We start from the raw sequence: 22,022 nt of genomic DNA, 5'->3' as shown, positions 1-22,022 counted from the left end.
TCTGTTTTTCTTCTTCATCTTTAGTCACTCTGGAAGCCTAAAAAGGAGAAGTCTTCCAGAGATTCCCAGCATGACTCCAATTAAAAACAGAAGATGCCCTTCCCACGTGATCGCTTTGCATGTATCTCCTGCTACAGCACTAACCAGTAACACTAGTAGTCATGGAATTCAAAGACTACAACAAAGACTCTTTGAACCACCACAACTAGAATATTGGCTTCTAAATATTACTAATAAAATCATCTTTAATTTGCATAACCATGATTTAAGCATGTCAGGTGAAATTATGTCACTTATTTGATTTTTTAATTATGTGCAATGATCATGTATAAATTGTTTTTTAAGCCCTATTTCTAACGTGTGCTGACTTGGCAACTACCTAGGTATCATTGAAATTATCTCAGCTGATTCTGAAGCAGTGTTATCCATGTTGAAGTTTTCTTATTTGAGCTAAAATACTTCTGGGAGCATTTGCCTTTCTACCACAGAATGATAAGATCATCTTTCTGAAACTGACTCTCTTCATTACAAAGTCTCTAACCCATTCATCACTTAGGCATAATTGTCACTTAAGTCTTGAACAGTATGTACTACTTGTACCTCAGGAAGTTTCTAGTGCCGACACTGATGTTTTATAACTTCTCCAAACCATCACCCAACATCTTAAATCACTGTGAGCTTCCTATAAACAATAAGAAAACCTAAAGGCCCTTACAAAGGATGATTTGATGGTTAATGTACCAAGCCAGGGAAAAGTACATTATTGGTTTCATGCAAACCATATGAAAGGGCAGAAATCTATTAATAATAACCATTTTTGCCTCTGTGCTCATCTTATGAGCTGGCAAAGCAATTTGTCATACAGTAAGACCAAGAATTAAAATCAGCTGTGCTAAAACCATAAGAATTTGAGCCTTGTATCTTCTAGTGTTCAATCAAACTACTCCCACAATAGATTCAGACATACCTGAGAAGGATTGCTATAATCATTATAGTAAGATCTTGATGTGTCCTCTTTGATTTGTGGTGGGAATTCCATCATAGACATAACAAACCTACTTCAGTGGGGTTCTTGTCACCAAAGGTCTTGGGGGCAACTTTTTCATCTGTCAAGACACCGAGAGAGAGAATGTGTTGCCACCATGAATCTATAAACACTTTCCCAACTGGCGTGCATCAGTTTTGACTATAATGTTCTTGCTGATTAGAAAAGCAGGTGTTTCTCTTCATGGGCAGAAATGGAATTTTGTTTTCGCAGTGTTTGTGCAGGACAACAAACAGGATCCAGGTAGCTTTTGCCCAAGAGTGGTTTTGGATAGTACCTTTAGTTATGTGGCAAACATCTACTATGAGTAAGCTAAAACCTGGGAAGGATACAAAAATATTATCAGCTCAGACCTGGCTGCAGGAGGGACAAATCCACAACTGTTGTGTGATTATTAATTAGTCTAATCAGCTGTATAAACCTTACATGAGATCTCTGTTTTCTGGCAGGCATACAGCTTTTGACTCAGTCCAAAGGGAGGGAAAAAAAAATCCCTCTGGCATTACTACCCAACTCTAATAACCCCAAGTTTCCTTTGATTCTGGCACCATGGAAAGAAGAAAGGATTTTCAATTCCTTGTCAGAGATTATTTCCCCTTTATTGTTTGATCTTCATCTTATACTTTATTATTTAATTTTAATTAGGTAAACAAAAACTTAGCTGACCTAGAAAAGTTTGCCTTCTATGTGGTGGCTTGAAGTTTTGCCCTTTTTCCTTCAAAGTTTAAAAGTTTGTCATAAACACAAGGAAGAAAAAAGCCTTTAGCATGGCTATTTTTAATAAATTAGTAATGGCAATTTAATTCAACAAATATTTGAGTGTCTATGTGAGCTCTCTACTAACTACTATAAAATGAGTTAGGAGAACATTTTTTAGGGTTCCCTTGAGTATCTCAAATGTAACATATCCCCAACATGCAATTCTGTGTATTGTAGAACGTCAGTTAAAATCAGGGCCTGGGGAAGGTGGGCTAGGGCCAGATCATGGTAAGAGCTTAGACTTTATCCTATAGGTAAGGAAGAGCCAACGAAAGTTTTACGGAGAAGTGAGATGGTCGCATCTTTGTCTCAAATAACATTGAGGGGGGAAGATGGAGACAGAACTGAGTCTGGGAGAGAACTTAGGAGACGTTTTCAGAAGTCATGTGAGAGATGATAAAAGCTTGCCCAAACCAGGACAGAGACTGCAAGCATGAGGGAGAAGGAGACAAACGCAGGCCCTATTTTAAAAGTAAAATCTGTAGATCTTATCTGCAGCATGGGGGTGTAGGAAGAATCAAAGACGACTCCTAACTTGGGTGATGAATTAGAGCTGAACCAGCAACTGAGTCAGAGAATGACTGAGAAGGTACCGGCTCAGGGAAAAGATGATGATTCGGTTTTGAACATGTTGTGTTTGAGATGCCTGTAGGACATCCAGGTGGAGATATCTCACAGGCAGTTGGCTGCACAAGTCTGAAGCTCGAGGGGCAGGGTGCGGCTGGAGATAAAAGGTTGGAAGTCGTCAGAAAACACTACAGTTGCAACAATGAAGATAGATCATCCAGAGAAAGTGAGCAGAGTAAGAGAAGCTGAGGAACTCTTGGAAATGCCAATATTTAAGCAAAGCTTGCAGAAACAGGAGCCTTTGAATTTAGAGAATAAACTGATAGACGAAAACTCTAGTGGAGTGTAGTACCATGGGAAGCCAAAAAGTGAAAATTTGTAGGGAGAGATCAAAACAGCATTACTGCTGTCAAATGTAATGGATAGATTTATTAAGATAAGGATTTTTACATAGTCAGTGATTTGGCATTAAGAAGGTCTTTTCTGATCATGCAGGAGTAATTTCAGTAAAATATTGGGGGCATGAATTAAACTACAGTAACTGAAGAAGTATAAGAAATGAGACAAGGAGGGGCGGGCGCCTGAGTGGCTCAGTGGGTTAAAGCCTCTGCCTGCAGCTCAGGTCATGATCCCAGACCCTGGGATCAAGCCCAGCATCGCATTGGGCTCTCTGCTCAGCAGGGAGCCTGCTTCTTCCTCTCTCTCTGCCTACTTGTGATCTGTGTCTGTCAAATAAATAAATAAATAAATCTTTAAAAAAAGGGGGGGGGATGAGAGAAGGAAGCTGGTTAAAGCCTTTCAACAAGTGAAAATAAAAATAAAGGAAAGATACCGGATTCAGAAAAGAAAGTGGTCTGGGAGCAGTTTATAGGAGGAACTACTTCTCATGTTTATAGGCAGAAAGGGAATAATCCATACTTAGGGATACATAAGAGGAAGGTTCTTGGTAATGTGGGCGAGGATCTGGTCAAGGACACTGTACATCGTGGGAGGGTGCTGATAAATGAATGAGGTTGGCTGCAGTTTCCTTCTTCTCTATCATTTACTTGCCCTGGACTTCTGCAATATTTCCATCTTGGAAGCTTCACTTTCAATTTCTCAAATTCATCCTTGACTTCCCCACCAGGATGTTTCTGTGGTTCCAATCCAATGTTGTCATTTAACACCTTTCAATGGCCTTATCACTAAAGACGAGTCACAGGAGTTTCACTGCCTACCATTCCTAAACCCCTTTTGGGGGAAAGTGATCCTAGACAATTTTTTTTTTTTTCCCCAGTGCTCAGTCTATTGTCTCCAAGAATTCTAGCTTTTTCTGCCAGGTGATTAGATTACAGATCAGTGCCTGCTGAGAATGAATTCAGATGAGATGTTGATCCGTAAGTATCTCATGGGTTTTTTTTTTATTTTCTTTTTGTTTTTTGCCATAAACCCTCATTTCGGGGGATTTACTACCAAAGCTTTAAGAGTCAAGCTAAGATGGACTCTGAACTGCCTTGATTAACATTCCCTACTCTATGTTTTGATGTTCTAGCCTAGTGAAAACAGGATCTGTGGTTTGGGAAACTCTGTACACCCCTCTACTGTAAAGATTCTCAAATAATATTAGTATTTTAAATGATCCAAAAAGCTCTTACAGCAAAGAAACTATTTAGCTCCATTTGACCCAGTTTTTCTCAAACATTTTGACCACAGAACCACTTTCCTTTTATTCATAACAACTATTAACACCTCACTAAACACACTTTGGAAAAACTAGCATAGAGGATGAGGTCAAAAATCATGTGGGGAGTACAGATTAAATGTGGCAGAATGACCACAAGCATTTATCTTCTCTTCCACTTGAAACTCCACCAAAAGACCTTAAAGACATTAAGCTATTCACCACCATTCCCCACTAAGACAGAATAAGAAGAAATAACTCATAATGGCAAGAAATCTGAATTCATTCTAAGAAGTTTAACTTAGCCTGCAAAGGAAGTTACAATGTAAAATGTGAGAGAGGAGAATCTCCAACTAGAGGCGAAACACACTTGCCCACAGATCCTCTGAATGGTCCAGGCCTGAAGCGGGGAGAGGGAAGTAGGGGCAGAAGAAGGCAGAGCTGAGACACAGGTCGGAAAGTCTGTATGCAAAATTGGTGGACCCCTTACCCCACCACATGCAGCCAAGAACCTACATCCATAGATACGATTTCTGTTAAAATTGAACATCAGAGATGGACTCAGAAACACAGGTACAGAAAAGAACAAGTTAATCTAGAGGCTGAAATCAGAAAAATGAAAGGGAAAGTTGGCCCTGAAGGACGGAGCTCCTATACTTTCTCCCCAGACCCTGTGGAATACCAGTAGACCAGCAGAAGGGCATAGATGGGCACGTACCACCTTGGACAAGGGGTAGAGGGTTCCTCTGACAAGAAATTGAGTGGCCCAGTGGAGGCTCCCCTTTCAAAGGCCCCAGTAGTGCTGAGCGAATCTCTATAGTGAAGCCAGCAGTTGGAATGTTGGTCCACACAAATTGTTTCTAAGTGACATTTTGGTACCATATGCTTAAATAAAACCAGAGAGACCGATGGAAAGAGATACCTGTGAGTGAAGGTCAAAATAGATTCCAAGACCCAAAAAGTACATGGAACTACAGCAGGGTAGGAACTTAGCTTGTAATCCATTGAACAAATGAAGGTCATTCAAATAATATCAAGAATTCAGTGACATGAATATCCAACCACTTAGAAAACAGAGTTTGAAACGGGACTTAGTCTCTGGAGAACTCCCGAGGAGTACAAGAGGGAACCACAGTTTCACTGGATATGGTAAACTACTGGTCTCTGGCTCCTTCTAATCAGTCTCTCCACCTCAGAGCAGAATTCATCCCCAGAGCTGGAAACTGAGGCCTGTCTGAGGGGCAGAAGTTAAAAAGGCTCAGCTGTCAGAGTAAGAAGCCCTGGAGATTGGGAGGTAGGGGGAAAGACGGAGACATTGCAAATCTGGAAACACCAAAAGCAAAAAACAATTCCTCATTCCTAAAGAAAACTTTAGTCTTGCCTTCTAATCCTCAGCATCTTAGACCCATTCAGAAATTGGACTCCCTTCAGTCAAAACATAGCTTATTTCATGTGGCCATGATTAAATATTAGGGGGGGTAGATGAAAAAAAAATCATTATTATCTGTAAAAAATTGCATGATTTCCTGAAATGGAACTATGAATTATAAGGACTGGCTTCTAGCTGTTGTTTGTTGCTTTGTTTTTATTCCGTTTCTGTGAATTCTTGGGCTACTTTTTCAGCTGGTTGTAAATTTGGTGACTGGATCTTGGATTGAATGTCATGTCTGCAGAATGACTATACCAAATAAAAAGTACTTCAATCGTATGCATTTATCTTAAAAGACCACACGAGCACATGTTGGTCAATGTCAGGTTTTCCAGCCTTGGAAAGCCACTACTCCCGTTGCTCTTCCTAGCCCATCCATGTCCATGGAACACGTTTATAATCAGAACATCCCCCTTAATCCAGGCTAGAGAGATTTTGGAACACTTGACCCACGGAAAATTGTTTTCTATTTTGTTCTGTGGATCTGGAACCACATCAGAAGTTCCTTGGGTGTTACTCAGGTTAAGATCGGTTTTAGGAAAGGTATTTGCTTCTAATACGCCTGACACGTTTCCAATTCACCAAGCTCTCCCTTTTTGTACTGACTTTTTGAAAATTCAAAGTTATTTTAGATGCAACTGTTAATTGACATGGTAATATACTCATTCTGATTAATATTTATGTGAAATCAATTTTGAGTGTTAAAGTTACATGCATTTAATAGTAAAAGTCGCAATGTGGGTTTTACTGTGTAATTTATTAATAGATTTTCATTTGTTTGGCTAGTCCTACAATAGCCAGAGGACAAAGCCAGTCAAGTTGAACTGTAGCCATTTGTATGCCTTCTAAAATGTTTGTGTGCCCAAGTCTTTAATTATGTGGAGATGTGGAAAGATCTACAATCATAAGCTAGGAGGTCTCTTAGCATATAGGAAACCTATGAAAAAGTAAAAGTTACTTCTGCATGTCCAAGCACAGAATTTTAAATTCCTGTTACTCTGAGTCACAGAAAAATGTGGTCATTTCCATATTCTATAATATGTTATCATGACAGCACTTGATTCCAGCACCAAAATTTCTCCTTTCTATGTTTCTATAGTTAATATATTAAAACTATGTTGTTGTTTTGAAACAGTGTAATCTTCACTTGAAAGTCTATGTCTACATGTTACTTCATCTAAATGTGAACACTGCCAGAGGAAAATAACTTTTGTTACTACACTTTTACTTGTGATTATAGAGCAATGCTGATCTGACCAGGTGATCACACTTCACAAAGACCAATTTTCCTTCACTCTCATTTCCTCATTTTAAATATAATTTCACAGATAAACTCACAAAAAGAAAATAAACAGCAACACATACACACAAAGCTAGAGACTTTGGATCATTTGACAGTGTCAAAATAATTGCCATTTAACATTTGTGTTTGGAATAATGTCAACATGCAGCCAATCACATATATATGCATCACTTAACTATGTATGATAGTTCCTTATCCTTATCCCTCTGGATAGATATGTCTCTTTCTCAGTGCTTGAGTTATGGGCACCCAAGTTTAAAGAAGCATCAAACAGAAGTTGTCTCTTTTTGAGGTGACCACCATACAGAAGCATTTAGGGTCTTGTCTTCGGTTTAATGCCTAACTCTTTCACTGGTGTTTTCCAATAGCTCACTTTTATTGTCTATTATTATTATTACTATTGTGCCCCCGGAGGTAACCTAACATTTGTATTGCTAACATCTCTCTTTCAAAGCCACATTCCACTTGACACTTTATTTGGATTTTAAGAATCCCAAATGGTCCTCTGATTTTTGGGAAGGACCCAAATGAGCACATTTCCACACAAGAGATCAAAGGAAAGAAGCAATTAGCTCTTCATTGTACAGGTATCAAACATCTTTCACTTGCATAACATTTCCAAGCCTAAAAACTGTACCTAAGTTCTTTTCCTTCACTTTAGAATCCGTAAGAGTAGGTAAAATACAGTAATATTTTGAAACTTGGAGATAGTAGTTTGACAGCAATGCTGCATACTGAATTTAACAAATAAGCTCAAGGAAATAAAGCTCTGTGAACAGATGAGCATACCCACCATAAATTAGTACTAAGTAATGTACGAAGGAACTATTCATTACATGGAAACAACATGGTGCCTGACCTTGGGGAGTGAGTCTCAGACAATGTCTTTGAAGTCATTTCATTCTTGTTCTTACTTCAAGTATCTTAGACATGTGTCTTTATATAGCCCCCTTGAGGGGAGGGACCATGTCTGAATTACTCCATGTGTTTCCTTGCAGAGAGCTCTGAAGATTGAAAGTTGGATACAATGTAGAAAAAAATAAATCATTAAGTCATCAATAATCCATTTTAATTTTATAAGATATGGCATCATTTTGTTCCTCTTCTGCTGTTTTTCTATTGTGAAAGGATTAGACAAACTCTTGCTAACTGTAAAAATATAAAAATAACTATATACAATAAAAACAAAAAATTCCTGCCTTTAGGGGCACCTACATGGCTCGGTCAGTGGAGCAGGAGACTCTTGATTTCAGAGTCATGGGTTCAAGCCTCACATTAGGTGTAAAGAATACTTAAAAATAAAATCTTAAAAAATAATTCCTGGGGTCCCTGGGTTACTCAGTTGGTTAAGCATCCAACTCTTGATTTCAGCTCAGGTAATGATCTCAGAGTTGTGAGATCGAGCCCTGTGTAGGGCTCCAGGCGGGGTATGGAGCCTACTCAAGATTCTCTTTCTCCCTCTCCCTCTGCCCCCTCCCCACCCTCACACATATGTGTGTTTGCTCTCTCTCTCTCTCTCAAAAAAGAGAGAGAAAATTCCCATCTTTTGATCATATACACCCATTAAGTCTCACTTCTTTCCCCACTGGAGATTCTATTAGCAGTTTGGTACATATCTCCATTTTAAACATACACTCTTGATTTTAATTCCAAGTCATTAAAACTCTTAGGCTGTCAAATTTATGGTCACTAGATTTATGTAACACTGGGCTTTATTTAGAACTACCTTACTGTTCCATAAACTTTTTTAGGAAAGAATAGCAGTTTATGAAATGCACTTTAATGTAGTACGAACACTCCTATTTTTTCTATCACAGTATTGAATTCTGCTTATACTTGGCTTATGCAACCAATAAATTGGATCTATGGTAGGCTGATGGTAGACTCAATTAAAATCGATGAGTGAACATCTGGAATTGAAAAATCCCACATCATCACTGGTTTCCCCCCCCTTCCCAAATGGTCTTGGTTATTTTCTTACATTTATTCTTCAAGATGTGCTTTAGGATTTCCTTGTCATGTCCCCCAAATACTGCTGTGATTACAGTTGGAATAGCATTTTCATTAATCTGGGAGGATTTGACCTGGTGTGTCTTTCCATTTGTTAATATTTTCCTTTTATTAAACTTTGTGTTTTCTGCACCTGCACAATAGCTGAACTGAATGAAATTGTTTTCTTTGTAATGGGATCTTTTCTCCAATATATTTCTTATTAATTATTGATGGAATATAGAAATGCTATATGATTTGTAAATATTAACTTTATAATATCTCATTATTTTTTGGTAGCTTCCTTTGGGGTTTCAAGGTGAACAATCATATAGTTATAAATAATTCTTGGGTAATTTCCTATAACAAAATGTTTCATAATGCTAAAGCTTGCATTACTGAAATAAATTCTGTGTGCTGTTGGTATAGCGCAAAATACTGCTGGATTTTTTTTAAAGGCTCTGGATTCCGTTTACAGTAACATTTGGGAGGACTTGTCACATCTCTATTTTGACAAATCAAAATTGAAGTAATTCTTTCTCTGTAGGTTTGTCACTTTTCAGGGGTCAGTGTCAGGGTAATACTTGCTTCTAAGCCAGTATTAGGACACTTAGTATCTTTGATTATTTCCTGCAAAATAGCTTTCAAAGGAAACTAACTGAATTAAGTGTTGTTGGGCCAAGCCCTGAGATAGACGTGTAGAAATCAATCTTCAATAGCATTCGCCAGCACCAGCATTATGAGAGGCATTAGTCTGGCCCTCAGAAGCAGGAGGAGACCCCTAGCATCCCATCTCCCTTTTTCAGAGACCACCTGAGTGGTTTAAAAATAGAAATACATTATTGGGGCGCCTAGGCGGCTCTGGATTAAAGCCTCTGCTTTCCGCTTGGGTCATGATCTTAGGGTCCTGGGATCTAGTCCCGCATCTAGCTCTCTGCTCAGCGGGGAGACTGTTTCCCTTCCTCTCTTTCTCTCTCTACCTGCCTCTCTGCCTACTTGTGATCTCTGTCAAATAAATAAAATCTTATAAAAAAATAGAAATACATTATTAACCTTCCCATGTGATCGGGCAAAATATTGACACGACTCTTGAGTAGACGCTATAAGTTTCAGCAAATACAGTGGAAATACATATTTTTGTATTATCTCTTTTATAAATCACATTTGAGATTGCTATAAGCATCTACACTAGCATTATCCAACATGTGTGCTGCAGCATTAATTGCAACACGAAACACTGAAATAATTTTTAAAGAACTGTATAACCTTTTGCAATGGGATGTATTTTTATCTATTTTGCATTTAATTAGCATGCTGATCATCTGGCAATTGCAAAAACCACACCTGAAGATAAAATTATATAAACAAAAGTAACCTTATTTTGGCTTCGGAACGCTGAAATAATATTTTCTCAGGGTTGAATGTAATATTTATGCTTAAGTGTTTCCTTAAATAAACTTCCTTAAAAATGTTCACTAATCTTGCTATCGTTGAATACACACCTCCTCCGAAATGGACAGAACCTTCAGAAAAACATTGGTGCACCTCCCACCCGATCATATTTAAAGTTGTAGGATAACCAAACAGGGGTGCAAAGAGCTGCACGTTAATAGCAACTTACAACCTTGGGACCTGGAATATTAATCAGTGGTTAACTGCGAACTGAGCTCTGATTTCCCATCCATTGGGATTCCTTACCGCAACCCACTGATTTCACTGGTCTTAAGAGTCACTTCATCTGAGGGCCTGATCATAAAAAACTAAATGTCCCATAGCCACAGGAAAACAATTCGTTTCTTTGGGGTTAGCAGGGTATAATTGGTTTTCAAATGCATTGCCATTACATTTTTTTCTTCAAAATGGGAATAGCTTCAACGTTTTTATGATTATAAAGGAATGCACATTTGTCGTATTCAAATAAAAAAGGCAAGGCCAGAAGTTACAAAGAATACGTTTTAAATCACCTATAATTCCTCTACCCAAAGATCACTACAGTTAACATTTTGGTTTAGATGTTTACAGAATTTCTACTCAAATAAATCTTCTAAAAGGGTTCATGCTCGCTTGCACATAATAACTAAAAATACTCATCTTCAAAATAAATTGCTCATGTTTGCTTAAATATTCTGTATTTTTTTAGCTGTTTTCATTTTATTCTCTTATATGGAATTAAAAAAATATGGCTCTACATCATCATAATCATCATATAGCACTTAAAGGAATTTTAAAAATCCATGAAAGCTAGTGTTGCCTTAACTGGTTGATGACTAATATGTAGTTTATGTGTCAGTACTGACCAAAAATAATGTCTTGCAATTGTATTAAAAATTAATAATTAATAAATTGAATTAATGATTTGTTATTCATTTGTGAACACACCTCAAATCTCTTTGCCAGTATTTTCTCTCCTCCCTACCTCCCGACCCTCCCCACAACCTCTGTTTTGATCCCTTTCTGATTCCCTCTGACTGTTGGTATTAACAACCTGAGTCACATTAACCCAATGTTAAAACTGGCAATTATACTACTTCTGAAACTAATAATGCATTATGTATTAATTAATTGAATTTAAATAAAATTATAGGATAGCACCAGGGCAATTTTTTGTAAACCATACAAATGGACTATAAATATGGCTTCTGTGTGTGTGTGTGTGTGTGTGTTGATATTCATAAAATATCTGTAAATGGAATCACAAAAAAATTAGTATATGTTGTTTCTGGGAAGTCAACTGAGAGATTGGGTGTGGGGAGACAGAGCTGGGGAGGAAATTTTTCTTATATATCCTCTTATGCTTTATAAATGCTTAATAATTCTGCCTATTCAAAAAAGTTTAACATAAAATTTACATATGTACCAACATATATAAATTTTCTAGCTTACTAGGGCATGGTCTATTTCTACAGATTCCTTACTAACTTACTAACTTACAAAGCGCCCAGAAAAAGGAAACCACTAATTGTAAGTGTCAGCTTATGGCTGTGCAATGGATAGTATTTTTCTTCTCTCTGCAAATAGTTTTAATTTCCATTCTGTAAAAGGGTGCCATGGCAGGTTTGGAGGACCACGTTTGAATCAGTGACCCAGCAAAGGTCCATCAGCGTCTTTTCTATGTGTTAGTATCCAGCTTAAGTACACATACACAGACACACACAAACACATGCACAGACAACAGTGTGGTAGAGAAACCATCAAAAATTATTCCTCAGCTGCATTGGGGCCAGCTGCCCTGAGGTAAGTAAAATGGCAGAAATTCTAATTCCAACGTTAGTTTTTTTTATTTTGGCTTTTTGGCTTTGGGGGGTTTTTTTGGAAAGATAAGTTTCTCTGGCTCTTGGTTATATAGATCATATGTATATCCTTTAGGCAACGTCCACGTGATACAGAGGCTACCGAATTTGTGAGTTAATTATACTACTCGATGCAGAGCTTGAATGTCCTTGATTGTAACTATTTTTTGCTCTTTATTTGCAGGTAGTGAAATCAAAGCTATCCAAAGAATATCACTTTATTAAAATGAAACAATCAAGTAATCACATTGTGGGGAGATATTTCAGCAATCAGAGCAAACTACGACGACGACGACGACAAGACTCTGTAACAAATTTTCAGTCCTCCTATCATGTCAGAGGTCCAATTAATCAGGTTTGCTCTGAAATCCTTCTCAGCAGGATGTGCGTGAGTAAAAGAACTGTGTAGACTCCCTGCAGGAGGCCTGAACTTGGAATTGGGGGCAAGCCACTCACTCACCTGGGCGGTGGTCTAAGAACCAAATCCTGTATGTCACATGTATTTGGACCGACCACACACCCAGGAACCCAGGCACACACATACACATCAACGCACGCGTGGCTAAAAAAAGTAATAATAACACTTTTTTCCTACAGCTTTGTAAGGTTGAGGTGTGCACTTGAAAATCATGTGTCTTCAAGGGGAAAGCTAGAGCTAGAGAAAGGTGACTTGAAGTATAGTCAGGAATTAGAACCACTGTGGGCTAGGTATTGCATTGTGATAATAAGGAGAAATAGAGACACTTGAATTACGTGGACAAAAAAGATAAAGCTCTTGAGATCGCATTATCTTCTCTCTTGGTACATTTATACTGAAAAGGAGAAAAAAGCAGTTACATTCCACTTGCAAGTAGGGATTGTGTTTGTGTCCTCTACCAGGAGAAAATGTGATCTTTAGGATGGCTTAGGCTTTGTGAATCTAATGTTTATGAAAAACATGTCTTCCTATACTTCTTAAATTTTACAACCGAAAGGAAAAGAACAGGGATGCTCCACGAGGAATTCGAAAAGATTCTATGAGAGATAGGAAATGTAATGTTTTACAGTTAAAACACCAATGCATTTAACTTTGCACTCTTTGTCCTTTTCATAAACATTCCCTCCTACCCTGTCTGTGAACTTGGATGGGTAACTGCAGTCTAAGTTGATTAAATATGCAGTTTTAAAGTGTATTATTTGATTATGTTTTACTGACGATATCCATTAAGAAAGCTTTTGTTGGCTGTTAGAATCCTGGGTAATTTAAGATTACATTTTATGCAAATATTTTCAAAGGATTGGCCATTTGCAAGTGCAGAGGAGTTTATTTTCATACAACATTTGTATGTGCCCACAAACATTATGTCACTGGTAACTATATTTTGATTTACCTAATACAAATTTAGAGTAAGCATAAAATTATTTTTTCATTAAAACTGTGGCATACATATACAACATGTCCAGTTCTAGTATTGAGAACTTTCTCTTCTATACGTTAATTTCAAAATAGTGAATTTCCTTATTTTTCAAGCTCTTTGTTGAGAGCTATCCCACAGTTAAAATTGGCTTTTAAAGGATTGTTTTTCTTTTGGGGGAAAAATAAAACTGAGAGGGTTATTCAATTCATGTTACAAATACCTCAATTTCATTATCATACCCCAAAAAGACTATTTTGATCTATCAGTTCCTTTGTATGAATATCCACCTCTTTAAATACTCTATTTTTATATATATTTTTATATGGAAGTAAACATGAATTTATATTTAACTGTCTTAAATTATATTTAAACACAGCTATCACTTGATATAAACATATCTGCCTTTGACAGATGATAGATTTTTCTTTAATGGTACAGAATTACCCTTTAAAATGAAAGATTTTTCGAGTACCTGCACCTATAGTAAGTTAGGTTTTTTATTTTTTTTAATGATATAAAATGTTGCCAATTCATGCAGCCTCTCCATCCTATTTTAATGTATTACATGCTCTATAACAGGATTATAGTGTAGATGTTTCTTGTAATTTACTGTCAACTGAACTATAATAACCGTCCGACTGAGGTTAGTCTGGCATTTACCTCTTCACTGTTGAAATAATAGATTTTAGAAACAAGTGTAATAAAACTATTAATAAATGTCTTGCTGGTGATAGTCTGTGTTCAGAGAGTATCTTTCACTTTCCTTTTTACTGGAGGTATATCACCATACAGGGTCTACTTGGCAGACATGTCATTATACAGATTCAACTATTTGAGTGTGGTTTAATAGGATGACTGTCTAGTATTTTTCAATCCTGACGTCCTCTGCATTTTGATCAGATGAACACCCTGCTGTACAATGACCAAAACTTTTGAACACAGTGCCGTGAAGAACTATTTTTTTTCTTTTTAAAAATAAGGTACTGAAATGTTAGGAATAGTTGTAGTTACTCCTTAATTGAAAAAACACATTTTATTTTATGTTGGGGAGGTAGGGGTGTGTGTGTGTGTGTGTGTGTGTGTGTGTGTGTGTACTTGTATGTGCTTAGCAAGTTCATAAATTGAGTGGGGAAAAATAGGAATAGGTATTTAAGCATATTTTTAGATGTAAAAGTTAAAGGAAGTATATTATTTTTGCTAAGAATGGATTAGTATCCAATCTAAACTGAACTCAACTAAAGAAAACATTGACAATATCACAAGTCAAGAATAGCTGCGTAAGCATTTCCCAGCATCACTGTTGACATTGTGTGTGCGCGCATGTATGGGCAGTTAAGAGCACAGTGAGCTATCTGCCAGCCATCCAAGTAGGTGAATAGGATCCTGGAGGGACATATGAAAAAGGAGGTGCCTTTTCAAAAGGAGATGCCTGCCAGTTGGGCTCACACTTGGGTCATTTGATCTTCCTCCTGTTGGATGCCCCTGTGCCTAGCAGTCAACTCTACAAAACAATAATTTCCACTTAGATAGCACTGGAAGAAGTCACTGGTTGCTGACATGGAAATAGTGCTGGTAATGTTTATGTGCAAAACAGAATGCTGTTTTGCAAAACAGAATGCTGTTTTGCATTTGTTTTCTTCTTTCAGTGCCATTTCATGGAAGGATTTCAACAAGAAATGCAGAAACGGGTAAAAAAATAAATACATATAACCCACTAAGAGTTATTTCAAAGCTGTAATGCTTTTTGGCATGGTGGGGAGACATGGTGGGGTCTAATACAGTATTAAAGTTAAGAGCCGAGAAAAATAGTGAGGGATAGGGTCTTATTAAATATTACCTATGGGCTCCTTAAATTGAACAAATACTGAAAGAATCATCAGTATCTGAAATTTTTCCCTGTGAATTTTCACCTTACAAAAAGAAACCAACAAAAAATGAAAAATGTCCTCATCATCAGTGGCTAGAATTATTGAATTTAAAATGAACAAACAGGAGCACCTGGATGGCTCAGTCGGTTAAGCGTCTGCCTTTGGCTGAAGTCACGATCCCAGGGTCCTGGGATCGGGCCCTTCATCAGGCTCCCTGCTCTGTGGGGAGCCTGCTTCGCCCTCTCCCTCTGTCTGCCGCTCTGCCTACTTGCGCTGTCAATAAATAAATGAGTAAAATAAATAAATAAATAAATAAATAAATAAATAAATAAAATCTTAAAAAAATAAAATGAACCAACATAAATTTGAGTAAGCTCATATGGGCTGATAACTTGAAAAACGTATATCCAAGTGCAAAATGATACTATAGCCAATTCCACCATTTTGACTGGATCCTGGAGTCCTTGCTCCACAAATACTACTGTAGCCTTTTTCTTTTCTTAATGCGTATAAATTAAATGATTTTGATTGCTCTTGGAAACTAAGGCATTTTGATAGATCACTTTAACTTAGGGGGATTAACCAGAAGTTGTCAAAAGACCCGAAGACCTCCTAAAGCCAGCAGGATCGTGCCAGGGCCTCCAAACTCGATTTTGCATTTGGCAAGGCTTCCAAGGTTTCAAACTGTCAAAGAACCTTTTATCATGTTTTTATTGCTGTAGTAACTGCTATTATCAACTTCCATATTTCTTTTATGATTCTGTCACTTGGTGTAGGGAGCAGTAGAACTCATTTTTTCTAACTGATACAGAACATGCAGTCCTCCTAAAATGGGGCTCCATTTGTTTTCTTTATGCTCATCGAAATATAAAGAATTGGTTTTACAGCTCTATCAAATGTTGGATCTCTATGCTTTAACACACCCAAGACACAATCAGAACACTAATTCTTAAACATATCAAGAATATTTACGATTTTTAAGCATATTTGCAATGTAAATGAAGATAATTACTTAAACCCAACTAAGAGAAAGAACAAAATTAAACAACTGCCTTTAAAGAAAGCAACAATAAGGGGGCTTTCTATGCCTACGAGGTCATCGTATTTAGGTAGATTAGGTTTTGAATTTGATCTATGCCGACGGGCTGGTTATGAGACATGTACTATATCTAACCAAGACATTCTTCTTAGGAAATTTATGTATAGGGTCATATCATTATTTTTATTACATGAAAAAGTAATTCTTATAAAACTTATTAAAATGTTTTGATATTTTTAAAAAGCAGAGTAATTATAATTGATTATTCACACATCAGAATTCAGAAGTAATGTGGTGTCATAAATATCAAATGAGTTCAATTGATTCTTAGCTATTTAGTGAAAAATTTCCTTGTTTTATGGTTAGCTGGTGAAATATATCAATTTGATACAGGTTTTAGTGGCAGGCTAAATGACGCAATGATGATGGTGTACGATTTATGTATTTATATATTTTGTTCAATTGGATTTCCATTTTTTCCCTGTAATTAAAACTGTTCCAAATATAGACTGAAATCTCAGTGTATGGCATCAAGGTCCACATTTTTAATTTTTTCACTCTACGATCTGATTTTTTTATTTGATCTATAATTTATATGCTTTTAAAATTAAATAATGAATTTGAATATCAGGAGAAACTAAGAACATTCGAGTAAAATGAACATATGTTGTAACATCTCATCAATCATATACTTGCCTAGACACAAGAAGTGGTTTGGTCTCCAGGAGAGCTGACATTGATAGCTGGGATTCAGAATCCTTGACCTCCCTCCATAGTGAACACATTGAGCTAAGAGGATTGGTATAAAATGCCAACACTGAAGCAAACGTGGCTTAGGTTAATTCATTGGGCCCATCGCAATCAGAGCACCTTCTCCAGCTGCCTTTGACAGGTCTTGCTCATCTCTTCAAACCTCTCCTTAGAGACACAAGTCTTCATTCCTAAGGAAAAAAAATAATAATAATTTTCAAAATTCAATGGACCAAAAATCATCACCTAGATTAACCAAAGAACAGTGCAGTGTATCTTTAATGATGCTTTCTTATTTATAGTCAGGAAAAAGAGAAAATGACCTCTAACCTTCAGGACTGTATATCCTCTGGAGAACTTGAATAGCGATTCATTTTGGCCCTGGATTCGTTCACCCACCATGACGTTTTCTGCTTGTCTTTAGCCTTGTCCTTGAGGTGAAACTTGCACAGTGTTTTCTGTGTGTATTTAATACGTAATACAATATACATTTTTAGACTTACGTTTTTATGTTTTCCTCCTTGCCTAAATTATATGTAACATGAAGCGTATGTTTTAATGAGCATGAGCTCTCCAGCTTTACAGTATCATAAAAAGAGTTTTATGAGCCTTTTGTTAAAAATCTGTGCCTATGTCATTGGCAGGGCATGAAATCATTTGCAGCTACCTCTTCTACTTATAAGATAAAATTTGGTCTGAATTAGGAATTGTACAGAGGGAAAATAAAACAATTCCTTTGTGGACTAAAATGAGTATAATCATCAAATGGCACAGATTTGGGTTCATCAGTTCCTACCACATGTGCACACCCCCCAGGGAAAACCTGGTCTCTGTTCATACTTGTCTCTAAGGACTCTCCCCATTTCAACGTTCATATTAGTTATGCAAAATGAATGGCATGTTTTTAAAAGGGTGTGGATACAATCCTTAGCACAAGTTATTCCTGCCAAGAACAGGGATCCTTTCACTAGGATGAAGTTCCAGGGCCATGTTATTGGTAAACATCTGGAACTCTCTCTTGGCCACCTGTCCTATAAATAAATTGATATTTTCCATGAATTATTTATGGACTCTGAGATGAGCCTGATAGGGACATTGAATCTCAGGTTCCTGTTTCCCAGAAGAATGGGCAGTTCCCAAGTGGGCGATTGGCCTAACTGGTATTTTTCTCTTCCCCTGGGGTCATGGTAAGTCTTTGAAGTACTGAGTTTCTGAAAGTCAATTTCTCTTCTGATGGAAGCCTCCCTGGGCATCATCTTCAGTAAACTGTTATCAGATACAGTGAAAATAAATGCCTTTCCCTCACTGAGTTGTTATGTTGCCTCTGCGGACATGAAAGCTTGTGGAGCCAAAACCAAACCTTCCTTCATTTGTGTCTAGGGAAGAGTGGGTATCAATAAAGGACTCAGAAAATGGGAATTCTAGATTATTTTAAACAAAACTCACAATGGATAAAATACATACACACTTCTGGTGTAAGCATATGTGTTTGTACATACACACACACACACACACACACACAGAGAGAGACACACAAAATGTAATAAATAATAGAGAAGTACCAAATAACACTACGTCCATTGCATTCATTTCTTTAAAACATTCTTCTTATTTTTAAATTGATAGCAGCATGTGAAACCTTTAGAATAACAGGTTCTCTGGATGCCTTAAGCGGGCGCTCGTCTGGGCCTGTGGGGAATGTGGTCGGAGACCTCTGCCAAGCAGAGCCAGGAGATATGAGTTAGAGGTGTCTGGCAGATGCTTCTCTTGAGAGGTGACAAGCCACCAAACTGCCAGAAGTCATCAGAATGGGAAGATGCTAGCAAAGTTTCAACTACAAGGAGAATATGCTGGAAGAAGGACTGGGCAGCTCCGTGCGCTACTGGAAAACACATGGGTCACTGGGGCTCTCTTGGGGGACTTCCTCTGGGCCGGGCTTCCTGGCTTGCGCTCTGCCTCTTGGCACATCCTGCTGTCGGAGCTTTCCTGGGTGGCTCTGACATCACAAGGCTGCCCCGTGGGTCAATGCCGACATGGGTGAGAAGCAGGAAGGCTATGGCGGTAAGGGAACCCTCTAGGCTCTGACTGGGGGCGCCGCTGGGTGGAAGGACTTGGCAAGATGGTCCATGAGGTGAAACCGGAACTGCCCACCACAAGGTCTGAGTTTTTACTCAACCTTCGCCTCCTGGACAGGATTTGTTTCCCCTTTTTGTTATTTCTGCAGCCCCTGGGCCCATCTCTGTTGTTGTGTGACCACATTACGTAATAGTTACCTGTAATTACCTCCTTCTATGCCACCCACTAGCCTTCGCCCCTCAAGGCCTAGCACTGAGTCTTCTCCATCTTTCGATTTCTCGCAGTCTCTTTTCTCTGTCTCCCTTCTCAGCTCAGATGTCATCTCCTCTAGGAATTTCTCTCTGATTCCTCAGATACCAAAGTGTCCTTTCTTTGTGCTCTAAGTACCCCTGCGCCAGCCTTTGGCTTTCTTTGTTTCATACTTTGCAACCCCTGGAATCTCAATTCCAGGAGGAAAAGACTTGTCGTTTGGTTGGTTGTGTGTATTTATTATTTCTTTTTAACTGTGCTCTGGAGATACAATTTACATGCTATAAAGTTCACTTATTTAAAGTCTACAGTTCAGTGGGGTTTTTTAGTATATTGACACAGGTTTGCAGTCCTCACCGTAATCTGACTCTAGAACATTTTTGTCACCCCCAAAAGAAAGAAAGCAGTCACTTCCCACAGTTCCCCTCCTCTGCCACGGCAGTAAGCAACTGCTGATCTACTTGGTGTTTCTATAGATTTGCTTATCCTGAACATTTCATATAAATAGGATTATACAATATGCAGTCTTTTGCCGCTGGCTTTTTTCACTCGGTATTTTAATCTCTGCATTTTCAGTTTGGAAATATATTGCCTAGCAAAGAAAAGACACTCAATGAATTTTTGTAGCAAGAAAAAATAAATGCCCTAACATAACTCTAGCATCTTCTGGAGATAGAAATTGTTCTCAAAATAGAACTTGTCTAAGAGGCTTTGAGAAAGTTAGAGATCACATTATCACTTCCTCAAACCCTCTCTAGCAAGTGCCAATTCTTTGTTTATTCCTCTTGTGCCCCGAGGGCTGAGGTGGGGCACAGAGAGGTGGCTGGAGAAAGTGTGAGCCACACTCGAAAGCTGCCTGCCTGCATTCTGGGGAGGATGTCTGGCGCTGGGGGCGCCGCGGACAGCAGGAGCAGGGCCCGAAGACTTGGGGTCCACACGGATGTCAGGTGCTTCAGACCCCGTCTTCACTGTACCCCGTCATCACTCATCTCAACACTTGCTGACGCTCGCTGCCCTGCCCCTGTCGGAACTGGAAAGGGTGTCATGCCACATCCTGCCCAGGGCTGGTGAATCAACAGGCCTTCGACCTCAAGCCCTCACAAGGGTAAACGGAAGCTTTAAAAGAAGACAAAGGAAAACATTTTTTAGTTGTGAAATTTCGGACAGCAGCAATCCAGAAATGGGGCCATTGAAGGAAGCAGGGAGCAACCCATAACTTATCCCGAAGGTTCTGTCATTACCAAGAACAGAGGAGACAAGAGAGAAGCAGAGTGATGGCCAAGGGCTATAGTTAACCAAATCCTAGAATGTGTGACAAGAAGTCCGCACAGGCCCTGCTCTTCGGGCATGCATACCAATGGGGCATGACTTCTGATCTGTAGAAACATTCTATTAACTTTCTTTTTCTACCGTACTATTGTCAAATGCAATATTAATGTAGCATCAAAAATCATCATTTTTATGTCATAAATCTTCCTATAATTTTATATATAATAAGTGCTTACAGATGCAAATCATGTTTAAGTGGAAGGACGCAATGGTTAAAAGAAGTATTGGCCATATTGCAGTAATTTTGCAAACAGCTGTTTCAAGTTAACATGTGTGTATTCCCAGTCTTGTGTATATGAGATACAAGTGAATGTCAACAGTACATTAACAATGCAACTGAATTTAATTACAGAACTGAAAACGCTATGGGTAGAGGATCACATTTTCACTGAAAAGCATAGGTAGGGAGACATCTGTTTCTGGTGCGTTTCAAATAGGTACTTGCATCCTTTACACACTCTGATTCCATAATTTTTTTTTCTTTTTTTTGCAACAGAGAATTAACTAAATGATTTCCTTGCATATTTTTTTTCCTAAAACAAGATAGCAGATATGTTCATCAGCAACTTAATTTTGCAAGTGGTATAATATATGCCTTTTAAATATGACTCTGGGACATGTAAAGAGATCTATAAGCCATGAGAAAGATACTCTTTCTTTAAACACTAAGTTAAGACTGGAATAAAGAGCAAAAAGAAAGCTTCCTTACTTTCTTACCAGATGGCTCCCCACCATGTCCACAATTCTTTATTTTACTAGATTCTTCTGTTTGAAATCCTTTCAATTAGTGAAATCACTTAACGTTAACCTCCAGGGTCTTTTAACATGCTAATATCCTTGGAAAGTTGGGGCTATTAGACATTTGCAGTATGAGTGAATTTAATCACAGTTTTCTCCAAGCAGCTAGCAAATTCAATGCACTGAGTAAATACAAAGATGCTGTACAACTCTGAAGGGAACCCTCTTGCAAAGAAGATTCCTCACGGAGAAAGGGGGACCTGAGCAGCAGAGGAGACATTGGTTGCCAAATGGTCATTATGACCTGCCACCATGCTCACCTCTAGAGGGTGAACTTGAAAATCACAGTCAGGGTGTGGCCTTGGAATATAGCACTTGCTTGGAATTGCTAGAGGAATCTAAATTATTCACCTGGAGCGGTGACCTGATGGGTCACTCCCATTACCCATGGTTTTGCATTTTACCCATTCCGCTCCATTAAAAGACCTAATAAACATCATTTGTTTTCCCCTCTCTCTCCATTTGCTGGTTCCA

General features: G+C 38.1%; 1 protein-coding gene across 4 annotated transcripts in view; it reads left to right on the top strand.

Moving 5' to 3' along the window:
• Positions 1-14,172, top strand: part of CPED1 (cadherin like and PC-esterase domain containing 1) — a 264,988-nt gene extending 250,816 nt beyond the window's left edge. For all 4 annotated transcript variants that reach the window (XM_059396509.1, XM_059396510.1, XM_059396511.1 and 1 more), the window contains one exon: positions 12,227-14,172. In XM_059396509.1, the coding sequence (XP_059252492.1) occupies positions 12,227-12,451 (225 nt within the window). In that variant the 3' untranslated portion in view covers positions 12,452-14,172. The remainder of the gene's footprint in view (positions 1-12,226) is intronic.
• The last annotated feature ends 7,850 nt before the right edge of the window (positions 14,173-22,022 follow it).

This window comes from Mustela nigripes, chromosome 4 (genome assembly GCF_022355385.1).
Source record: "Mustela nigripes isolate SB6536 chromosome 4, MUSNIG.SB6536, whole genome shotgun sequence".
In the NCBI taxonomy this organism is placed as follows: Eukaryota; Metazoa; Chordata; class Mammalia; order Carnivora; family Mustelidae; genus Mustela; species Mustela nigripes.
Note: the sequence above shows the minus strand (reverse complement) of the source record. Positions and strands in the feature narration are given on the sequence as shown.